The following is a 9472-nucleotide window of genomic DNA, read 5'->3' on the forward strand; positions in this document are numbered from 1 at the left end:
GGATGCCCAAAGGACAACTTTGCGAATGGTTATTGCATGAGTGTCGGACCCAATGGGTCGACTGCAGCTTATCTTACCTTCCACAGCTGGGGCCTGCAGGTGGTCGTCACTAACTCCCGTGATTCGGACCGGTCGCTTGTCACTTTCTGCTTGGCTCTTGCAAGGTTTTACTAACTTTTTTTTATTTAATTTTTTTTACTAGCTCCTCCCACTAGCTGTTCTTGTTAGCCACTCCAGCCTATCCCTAACCCAGGGATGGGCAAGTTCGGTCCTAGAGAGCCGCAGTCCTGCATGTTTTCAGTGTCTCCTGCCTCCAACCCAGGTGTTTAAAATTATCAGCTCACAATGGCTGACAAGTCGCTGTCGCTTCCCGAGATGCTCGTTTGCTCACACAAAATAAGAATTGGTGGTAGGCTTGCGAAATGTGGTCTCTCTGTGCCAGCGTAGTGGTCGTGCTTCTGCGTGCTTCTAATGCTATTTTTTGCCCAGTAGATGACACTAAAGACTACACATTGGGTCTCTAAAAAATATAAACAGCCTGTGACCAAAGATCCAAGTCATTTCCTGATGAGATATTCTACCGTATATAAAATGTTGTCCCCACTGTTAAGCTTTCAGCTGTTTGTGCGGGTCCACATGGTGTATGAGTGATCAGGGTCCCTTGCCCCTCTCCGCCCCGTTTCAATCCACCAAAATGGATTCCTCAGCTCTGAGAGTGTCCTGCCTATAAATATCTCTAATGAGTGACAGCCACTGACAGCTGCAACCAACCAGTGAAGGCTTAGCAGGACGATCTGGGATGTGAGCACTGACAGTCCTGTTCTGCTGTAGGGAATGAGCAGACCCTCTTTTCTCCTGCCTGCAAAACCAGGATAAGGTAGCAGAACAAAATGGCTGCTCTGACTATCGACCCGACAGAGCAGCCTAGGATGTACCAGCAAACCCTTCTTCAAGATGGACTTTGTGACCTCTTGGAGAACGACAAGTTTGTGGACTGTGTCCTCAAAGTCAAGGACAAGGAGTTCCCCTGTCACCGCTTGGTTTTAGCCGCCAGTAGCCCCTTCTTCAAGGCTATGTTCCTGTCTGACCTGGAGGAAGGCAAGACCCGTGACATAATCCTCAAAGATGTCGAGCCTGGCACGATGGGGATGATTTTGCGCTACATCTACACCTCTGACATTAATTTGACAGAACAGAACGTCCAGGACATCTTCATGGTCGCTAACATGTACCAGATCCCGTCCATCTTCTCGGTTTGTGTGTCCTACCTTCAAGAAAAGTTGGTGCTAGGCAACTGCTTGGCTATCTTCAGGTTGGGGCTGCTGCTGGACTGTCCTAGGCTCGTCTTGACTGCTCAGGAGTTCATCTGTGAACGCTACCAGGTTGTAATCCGGGACCAGGATTTCCTGCAGCTCGCCGCAGCCGAGCTGGCCCTCATCATCAACTCAGATGCGCTTAATGTGGAGCGGGAAGAACTCGTGTTTGAATCACTGATGGACTGGGTCCGACACGATGAGAAAAAAAGGCTAGAAGACCTGCCAGAATTGTTGCACTGCGTCCGCTTCAGGTTGATGCCTTTGGACTATTTTAAAGAAAAAGTGGAACGCCATCAAACCATCCGGTTCAATCAGGAGATCAAGAAAGATTTGGATCTGGTTAAGGACGCTCGCAAAGGTCGTCTCCCAAAACCCAAGTTGGAAAGAACTGAGGGAGAAGGAAGTGAGGAGGATCAGGAGGGTTATCTGCCAGGAATACTCAACAACAACCCCCGTTTTGGGATGTTTGAGATGGACTTGCTACTCATGATCAGTCAAACAGGGACTGTGGCCTATGAACCAGTTGGAAATGAATGCTTTGTCGTATCAGACTCGAAAGAAATTCCAAAGAGCCACTGCAGTCTGGTAACCAAAGAGAACCAGGTGTTTGTTGTGGGCGGACTTCTCTACAATGAGGAGAACCAAGATGAACCCTTCACCTCTTACTTCTTACAGGTAACGTTTCAAATTAGACATCTCTTGACCATTTGAAATCTTAAAGAGTAAGTTCACCCAAAAATTTTACGCACAATAATACAAACCCAATTCCAAAAAAGTTGGGACACTATACAAATTGTGAATAAAAACTGAATGCAATTATGTGGCAGCGCCAAATTTCAATATTTTGTTTAGAATAGAACATAGATGACAGGTCAAAAGTTTAAACTGAGAAAATGTATCATTTTAAGGGAAAACATATGTTGATTGTAAATTTCATGGTGCCCACAAATCTCAAAAAGAATTGGGACAGGTAGCAATAAGAGGCTGGAAAAGTCAATTGCACAGCTGGAAGACCAGGTACCACTAATGAGGTCCATTGGCAACCTGATTGGAGTACAAAAAGAGCTTCTCGGAGTGGCAGTATCTCTCAGGAGCAAAGATGGGTATAGAATCATCAATTCCTTTAATGTTGCGCAGAAAGATAGTGGAGAAATATCAGAAAGGTGTTTACCAGTAAAAAATTGCAAAAAGGTTCAAGTAATCATCATCTACAGTGCATAAAATCATCCAAAGATTCAAAGAATCTGGAACAAACTCTGACTGTAAGGGTCAAGGCCGAAAAATCCTACTGGATGCTCGTGATCTTCGGGCCCTTAAACGGCACTGCACCGCAAACAGGAATGCTTATTGTAAGGGAAATCACAGAAAGGGCTTGTGAGTGAACACAATCCACCGTGCCAGCCACCGTTGCCAGATGAAACTCGACAGTACAAAGAAGAAGCCATTTCTAAAGCAGTTTGTGGTCAGACCAATCACGATTCCAAGTTCCACTTCTTTCACTTCTAGAGCACATTTGGCGCATCATAAAGGGGAAAGTGCAACAAAAAAAGCCCAAGACAGTCAAACAGTTAGAGAGACGCGTGTTAGACAAGAATGGGACAGCATTCCTATTTCTAAACTTGAGAAACTTGTCTCCTCGATCCCCAGACGTTTGCAGACTGTAGTAAGAAGAAGAGGGGCCTTGTCCCAACATTTTTGACATTTGTTGACACCATGGAATTTAAAATCAATATAGTTTGCCCTTAAAATGATACATTTTCTCAGTTTAAACTTTTGACCTGTCATCTATGTTCCATTCTAAACAAAATATTGAAATTTGGCGCTGCCACAGAATTGCATTCAGTTTTTATTCACAATTTGTATAGTGTCCCAACTTTTGGGAATTGGATTTGTACGTTGTATGTTTCCCTCACTAGTCTAAACACAGTATTCTGCTTAATATTGCGTTTGTGGAATATGAGTTTAAAAAACAAAACAAAATCGACCTGCTTTTATCCATCTCATTTTGCTGCTTGCTCTCGACTTAGAGTAATGCTGCATTTGTGGAAGGTCGGAAATCTGAATTATCCCTGTTGGATTTTCCCAGTTCCGACCTGAAAGCGTTCGAGGAGAAAGTAAGCATCCAAAATGGCGGATAGTGATAAATTGTTTGTTTGTTTGTGTCTTCAAAGCACTTTTTGACCTTCAGCAGACTTGCCTTCTCGCAATAAATCAAAAAGAAGAGGAACAATGGTGAATGGTAAATAGAATGTATTGATTTACCTTATTTCATAAGTATTCCATACAGTTCAGTAGTTCACCGTATAATTTCAGAGTAAGTGGGACTTCCAAGTTTAAGGGGGCATTCCCGTACACACTTCCTGTGGAAAAGTTAGGAAAAGTCCGACTTCCCACTTTCCTCGAATGCAGCATTAACAGACATCACGGTTGCTCAGGTTCCAGGTAACAACCAATCACGACTCACCTGTTTTGTGAAGCTCAGCCGTGATTGGTCATTACCTGAGCAAATGTGATGTCATTTTCAGTTGACAGCAAGTGACAAAATGGCCGCCCCCTGAGGGGATAAAAAGGGTAGGATGTTGTTGCTTAACTCCTATTCTACAAACCAAATATTAATCAGAAGGCTGTGTTATGACCAGTAGATGAACATACAAAAAGAAAATGTAAAGAAAATGTTTGGGTTGACCCGTATTCACATTTCCAGTGACTGTCATTTCCCCACTTACGCATAATAAACGCCATTCCCAGTTTGACCCAGTGAGTTCAGAATGGTTAGGGATGCCCTCACAACCCAACCCTCGCTGCTTGTTTGGGATGGCAGAAGTGGAGAACTCCATCTTTGTTGTTGGAGGCAAGGAATTGAAAGAGGGGGAACACGCTCTGGACTCAGTCATGATCTATGACAGACAGTAAGTACAGCGCGGGATGAAATCTATCTATTGTAGTTTTTTTTTGTAAATGTCGATTTTTAGATTTCAATTCCTCAGCTGTCATCTCATTGGGACCATTTGACTCATGTCCTTATTTTATATGCAGGGTTGGGAGAGTCACTTTTAAAATGTAATCCATTACAGTTACAAGTTACCTGCTAAAAAATGTAGTTAGTAAAGTAATCCAAGTAGCATAATATTAAAGTAATGTAACTGGATTACTTTTGGATTACTCCAATGTTGAGTATGCTCATGAAGACAAAATAAAAATAAATATCACCACAATATATATTCTATACAATGTGCCCCTGCTATTTGCGGGTGATAGGGACCCGGGCATCCTACAAATAGCAAAAATCCTTGTCTAATTAAAAAGCATGTAGGCTATTGATTGATTGAAGGCCATATGCTGTTTTGGAACTGTCACTGAAAGCAACCACACCTCACAGTTTGATAGATAGATAGATAGATAGATAGATAGATAGATAGATAGATAGATAGATAGATAGATAGATAGATAGATAGATAGATAGATAGATAGATAGATAGATAGATAGATAGATAGATAGATAGATAGATAGATAGATAGATAGATAGATAGATAGATAGATAGATAGATAGATAGATAGATAGATAGATAAAATGATGATGCGTGACATCAACTGCAAAATGAACTTTTATCCCAGTCACAAGTTTAGCCGTGTATATGTTTTGTTTGATGTTTAAACAGTGAATTGTTGGGAGGAAGATTTGTTTGGAAGGTGTAACTCACATTATGGTTGTAGGCTAGCGGGCTAGCTAGCAAGAAGCTACAGTGCGTAGCATGCCTCTGGACTCTCAGCTCAAACTTTCACTCCGAGTAAGTTCCAGTGAATACCGGTCGCCATTTCCTCCTCCCGTCCGTGAAACTTTTTCAAACTGCTCGCGTGTGGGGGACACGACTAGTCAGTTCGTTCGTTCCCACCTCCCCGACATGTAGCAATGGTCCCACTCGCTCTGTCCGTCTCTCTCTCTCACTCTGTCCTTCTCTCTCTCTGTCTCTCGCTCTCTGTCTCTCTCTCGCCTTCTTTCACACTCTCTCTCATCGTAGAAATTGTAATCCCTCCAAGTAATCCCCATTTTTAATAAATGTACATGTAACCTAATTACATGTTTTTTCCTGTAACTGTAATGGAATACAGTTTTTTTTTTAAAAATGCAATCTGATTACGTGACGGCCGTACATGTATTCCGTTACTCCCCAAGCCTGTTTATATATATGCATACTCTTCAATCAAGTTTTGATTCTATTCTTCATGTATTGCTATCCACTGACTTCCTGAAAACGAAAAACAAGTGTCCCACTGTGAGACAAAGAAAAGCTGACAATATCTGCAAATCTTTTCATCTCTATTTTCTCTAATCAAAAGCACGTTGTCCCAGAATTTTTCCTTGCAACTATGAATAAAGAACCATGGATAAAATAGCTCACAGCATGTGGGTTACAAGTGAATTTTGAAGAACCTAATGTAGTGTTTTGACTGCTTTTTTTTTTCCAGGTCATTCAAATGGGGGGAGTCAGACCCTCTTCCATATGTTGTGTACGGCCACGGAACCGTATCACACAAAGGGCTTGTCTATGTTATTGGTGGCAAATCAGAAAGCAAGTAAGTCATATTGTAAGTCATATGGATTTGTAAAATTGGAAGAAAACCAGTCACACGTCTTTAATGTTTCCGATGCAGGAAGTGCATGAGGAGAGTCTGTGTCTACAACCCCACTAAATTTGAGTGGAAGGACTTGGCCCCCATGAAGACAGCCCGCTCCCTGTTTGGAGTCGGAGTCCACAAGGACCAGATTTTTGTTGCGACGGGAGTTACAGACTCGGGTCTTACCAGCTGTGTGGAGGTCTATGACATCGCCAGCAACAAGTAAGACAACAGCTTTTAAATGGCGGCTCGCTGTCTCATAATTCTAAAGTGAAGCATCTGTCCACGTATGTGAAATGACTCATGAAACGGGAATAGTAGCAAATGATCATGTCATAAAACAGAAGATTACTACTGAGTGTGTCGTAGTCAAATAGAACCTGCTTAAAAGCGTTTAGTGTAAAATCGGTCTAGAGCCACAAAACATTTGAAGATTGTGATGAACGAAACAGTGTGTTAGCGTTAGTTTAATGTACCGAGGGCCTAAATTAGCGCTGCAACATAACAGAAAAATATGTAGCATCCAATACTTTGAGATTCATTTTCTTCTACCTTTCATCTTCGGTTTTGGATTTATTTATTTATTGGTGGTAATTTTTCATACTTCATTTTAGAATTTTCTGCCTTTCAGTCATTTCTGACACAATTTTATAGACATGGTCATTTGTTCCTTTTAGGACATTTTATTTTCTCTCCTTTTTTGCTATCAATTTTCTGAAATTTTGGGAAATTTGGGGACATTTTATGGTAATTTTGGGGATTTCTTCTTTTGTTTTGGGACATTTTATAGTTACTTTTTGAACATTTTCTTTTCTGCCTTTTTAAATCAATTCTCTGACATTTCTAGCAATTTCATGGACGTTTTATGTACATTTTCTGCTTTTCCTCTTCCATTTATGGTCACGTTTTTAGCTAATTTATTAAAATGTTTTTATTTTTGGCAATTTTGTGGATATTTTATGGTAATTTTGGGGATTTCTTCTTTTGTGTTTGGACATTTTATAGTTATTTTTTGAACATTTTCTTTTCTGCCTTTTAAAATCAATTCTCTGACATTTCTAGCAATTTCATGGACGTTTTATGTAAATTTTCTGCTTTTCCTCTTCCATTTATGGTCAAGTTTTTAGCTAATTTATTAAAACGTTTTCATCTATCTTTCATTTATCTTTTTCTGACAACTTAATTAAAAACATTTTTTATTAATTAATTAACAACAACATTAAATCAACTATTTTTTTTCTGATAAACTAGTGAGAGGTGGAGCAAGAGTCTGACTTCCTGCTGGTCTACTTTTTAATCATTAAGTCATTTAAAGGATATTTTATCGAGAAAAACAAAACAAAAGTAAATATGTAAAAAAAAAAAAGACAATAGAGATCCATAGGGAGAAACATGAGTAGAGACTAATGAGCTACATGTGGCTCCAGAGCTGCAGGTTACAGACCCCTGCATGTCTAAACACAATATTCTGATTAATATTGGATTTGTGGAATATGAGTTATGGGGGTGGCGTGCCTTAGTGGTAGAGTGGTTGTCTTGTAACACAGAGGTTGTGGGTTCGGTCCCATGCCACTGAGACTACATCGAAGTATCCTTGAGCAAGATACTGAACCCCCAGTTTCTACTTTTGCCATCAGTAGTCAAATATAAAGCGCTTTGATGGCCATGTAAGTTGGAAAAGCGCTTTATAAATGAAGTACCATTTACTATTTTAGCAGCAAAATCCACCTGTTGATATCTATCTCAGGAGGCTGCCATTGTGTTGCCACTTGCTGTCAACTGAAAATGACATCACAATTTCCCAGAGCTCAGTTAACGACCGATCACGGTTCATCTGCTTTCTGAAGCAGAGACATGATTGGTCACTACCTGAGCGCAAAATGGCAAAATGGCTGCCCACTGAGATGGATAAAAACGGTCGGATTTTGCTTAACTCATATTCCACCAACACAATATTAATCTTAATATCATGTTTAGACAAGTGGGGCTGCATTGAACATATTGTTAAGAAAGTTTTAGGGTTGACTTCCTTCCTTAATTAGTGAGGAATGTGATCCTCAACCTGCTCCATGTGTAAAGTGCCCTGGTGTAATTTGGTACTACAAGTATATTAATAAAACTGAATTCAATTGAGCCTCATTTTCTCTATGTGTTTGTTATGTAGATGGTCTGAGTCTACCGAGTTCCCTCAGGAGCGCAGCTCTCTCAGTCTGATGTCCATGGGGGGCGTCCTGTATGCCGTGGGGGGGTTTTCCATGATGGCCAGTGAAACCAGTGAGGCGCCTGTCCCAACAGAAATGACTGACATCTGGAGGTAAGGAGGACTCACCACACAAGGTCATGCTCCGTCACTATACTGATCAGAATTTGTTGAAACAAATGAAAACTAAAGTAGGGGGGTATCAGTATAATAGAGAGGTTATTAACTCATTCACTGCCATTGACGGCTATAGACGTCAAAAATTATTTTGAACTATTTTTATTAGTTTACATTTTTCCCCCACTTTTGTTAACAAGAGCTTGAAAACCTAGATATTTTTTATTGTATTAAAACAGATATAAAAAATTGATATTAATCGAGTGTTAACTAGTGAATTATTTTTTAGTATTTCTGTTTAACATTTCCCCCCCCCCCCCATTTTTGTTAACAAGAGTATGAAAACCTAGATATTTGTTTTGTATTAAACTATTTGAACTATTTCTTTTTTGTATCTGTTTTTTTAACAAGAGTATGAAAACCTAGAATTTTTTTGTACATTCAGAACAGATATGAAATTTGTAATTAATCATGAGTTAATTAGTGAAGTCATGTGATTAATTCCGATTACACATTTTAATCGCCTGACGCCTCTAATTTTTTAATTTTAATGTATTAACTTTTATTTCTAATTATTCTAATTCTAATTTCTAATTCAAATTTTTTATATTGTTTTATCATCGTATCTTAAAAAAAAAAAAGTTCATTAATTTGTATTTTTATAAAGAAAAGATTATTAAAAATTCCTAAAAACGATTAATTACAAATTTTACATCTGTTCTAAATGTACCCCCCAAAAAATCGATTTCTGAATTCTGTGCATTTTGACTCGGGCAAAGACATACAGTGGTTAATTTATTGAGTCTTCTCCATTTTATGATGAAAGGAATGTTGATCCACGCAGTTATTAAAATGTGAATCTTTCCCACAGATACGATGAGACGGAGAAGTGCTGGAGTGGGATTCTACGTGAGATAATCTATGCAGAGGGAGCCACCATTGTTCCAGTCCGTCTCAACACTTTGCGCCTCAACAAATTATAACACAACTTTAATGCATTGTTAGTAGAGACCGTTTGCAGTTTATGGGAAACCACGGAAGTTTTATTACTGAGGATGAGTCAGAGAATGGAAATTAAAAGTCAAATGCCAGCTCTCTTTTTATAAAAGTCGATTTACACATCTGTCTGTTATTCTTAGGGTCCGAATTTACAACAGAAATAAAATGAAAGTGTGCTTGCATCCCATTTAGTGATGAGTTTGAAAAATAAATCCAAAGTGC

At 39.6% G+C, this 9472-nt stretch overlaps 1 protein-coding gene across 1 annotated transcript; it reads left to right on the plus strand.

Annotated features, from left to right (window-relative positions):
• Positions 1-771: 771 nt before the first annotated feature.
• LOC144044394 (kelch-like protein 40a) lies at positions 772-9472 on the plus strand. The gene is made up of 6 exons (XM_077558775.1): positions 772-1991; positions 4065-4225; positions 5785-5892; positions 5971-6156; positions 8099-8248; positions 9123-9472. Exons 1-6 carry the CDS (start codon positions 891-893, stop codon positions 9232-9234), a joined length of 1818 nt encoding a protein of 605 aa, XP_077414901.1. The 5' UTR covers positions 772-890; the 3' UTR covers positions 9235-9472.

This window comes from Vanacampus margaritifer, chromosome 2, assembly GCF_051991255.1.
Source record: "Vanacampus margaritifer isolate UIUO_Vmar chromosome 2, RoL_Vmar_1.0, whole genome shotgun sequence".
Taxonomy (NCBI): Eukaryota; Metazoa; Chordata; class Actinopteri; order Syngnathiformes; family Syngnathidae; genus Vanacampus; species Vanacampus margaritifer.

Coding starts and splice junctions, on each gene's coding strand:
- LOC144044394 (XM_077558775.1), top strand. CDS start 891: ATGGCTGCTCTGACTATCGACCCGACAGAGCAGCCTAGGATGTACCAG. Junction 1,992..4,064: donor TCACCTCTTACTTCTTACAG/GTAACGTTTCAA, acceptor CGCCATTCCCAG/TTTGACCCAGTGAGTTCAGA. Junction 8,249..9,122: donor GAAATGACTGACATCTGGAG/GTAAGGAGGACT, acceptor TCTTTCCCACAG/ATACGATGAGACGGAGAAGT.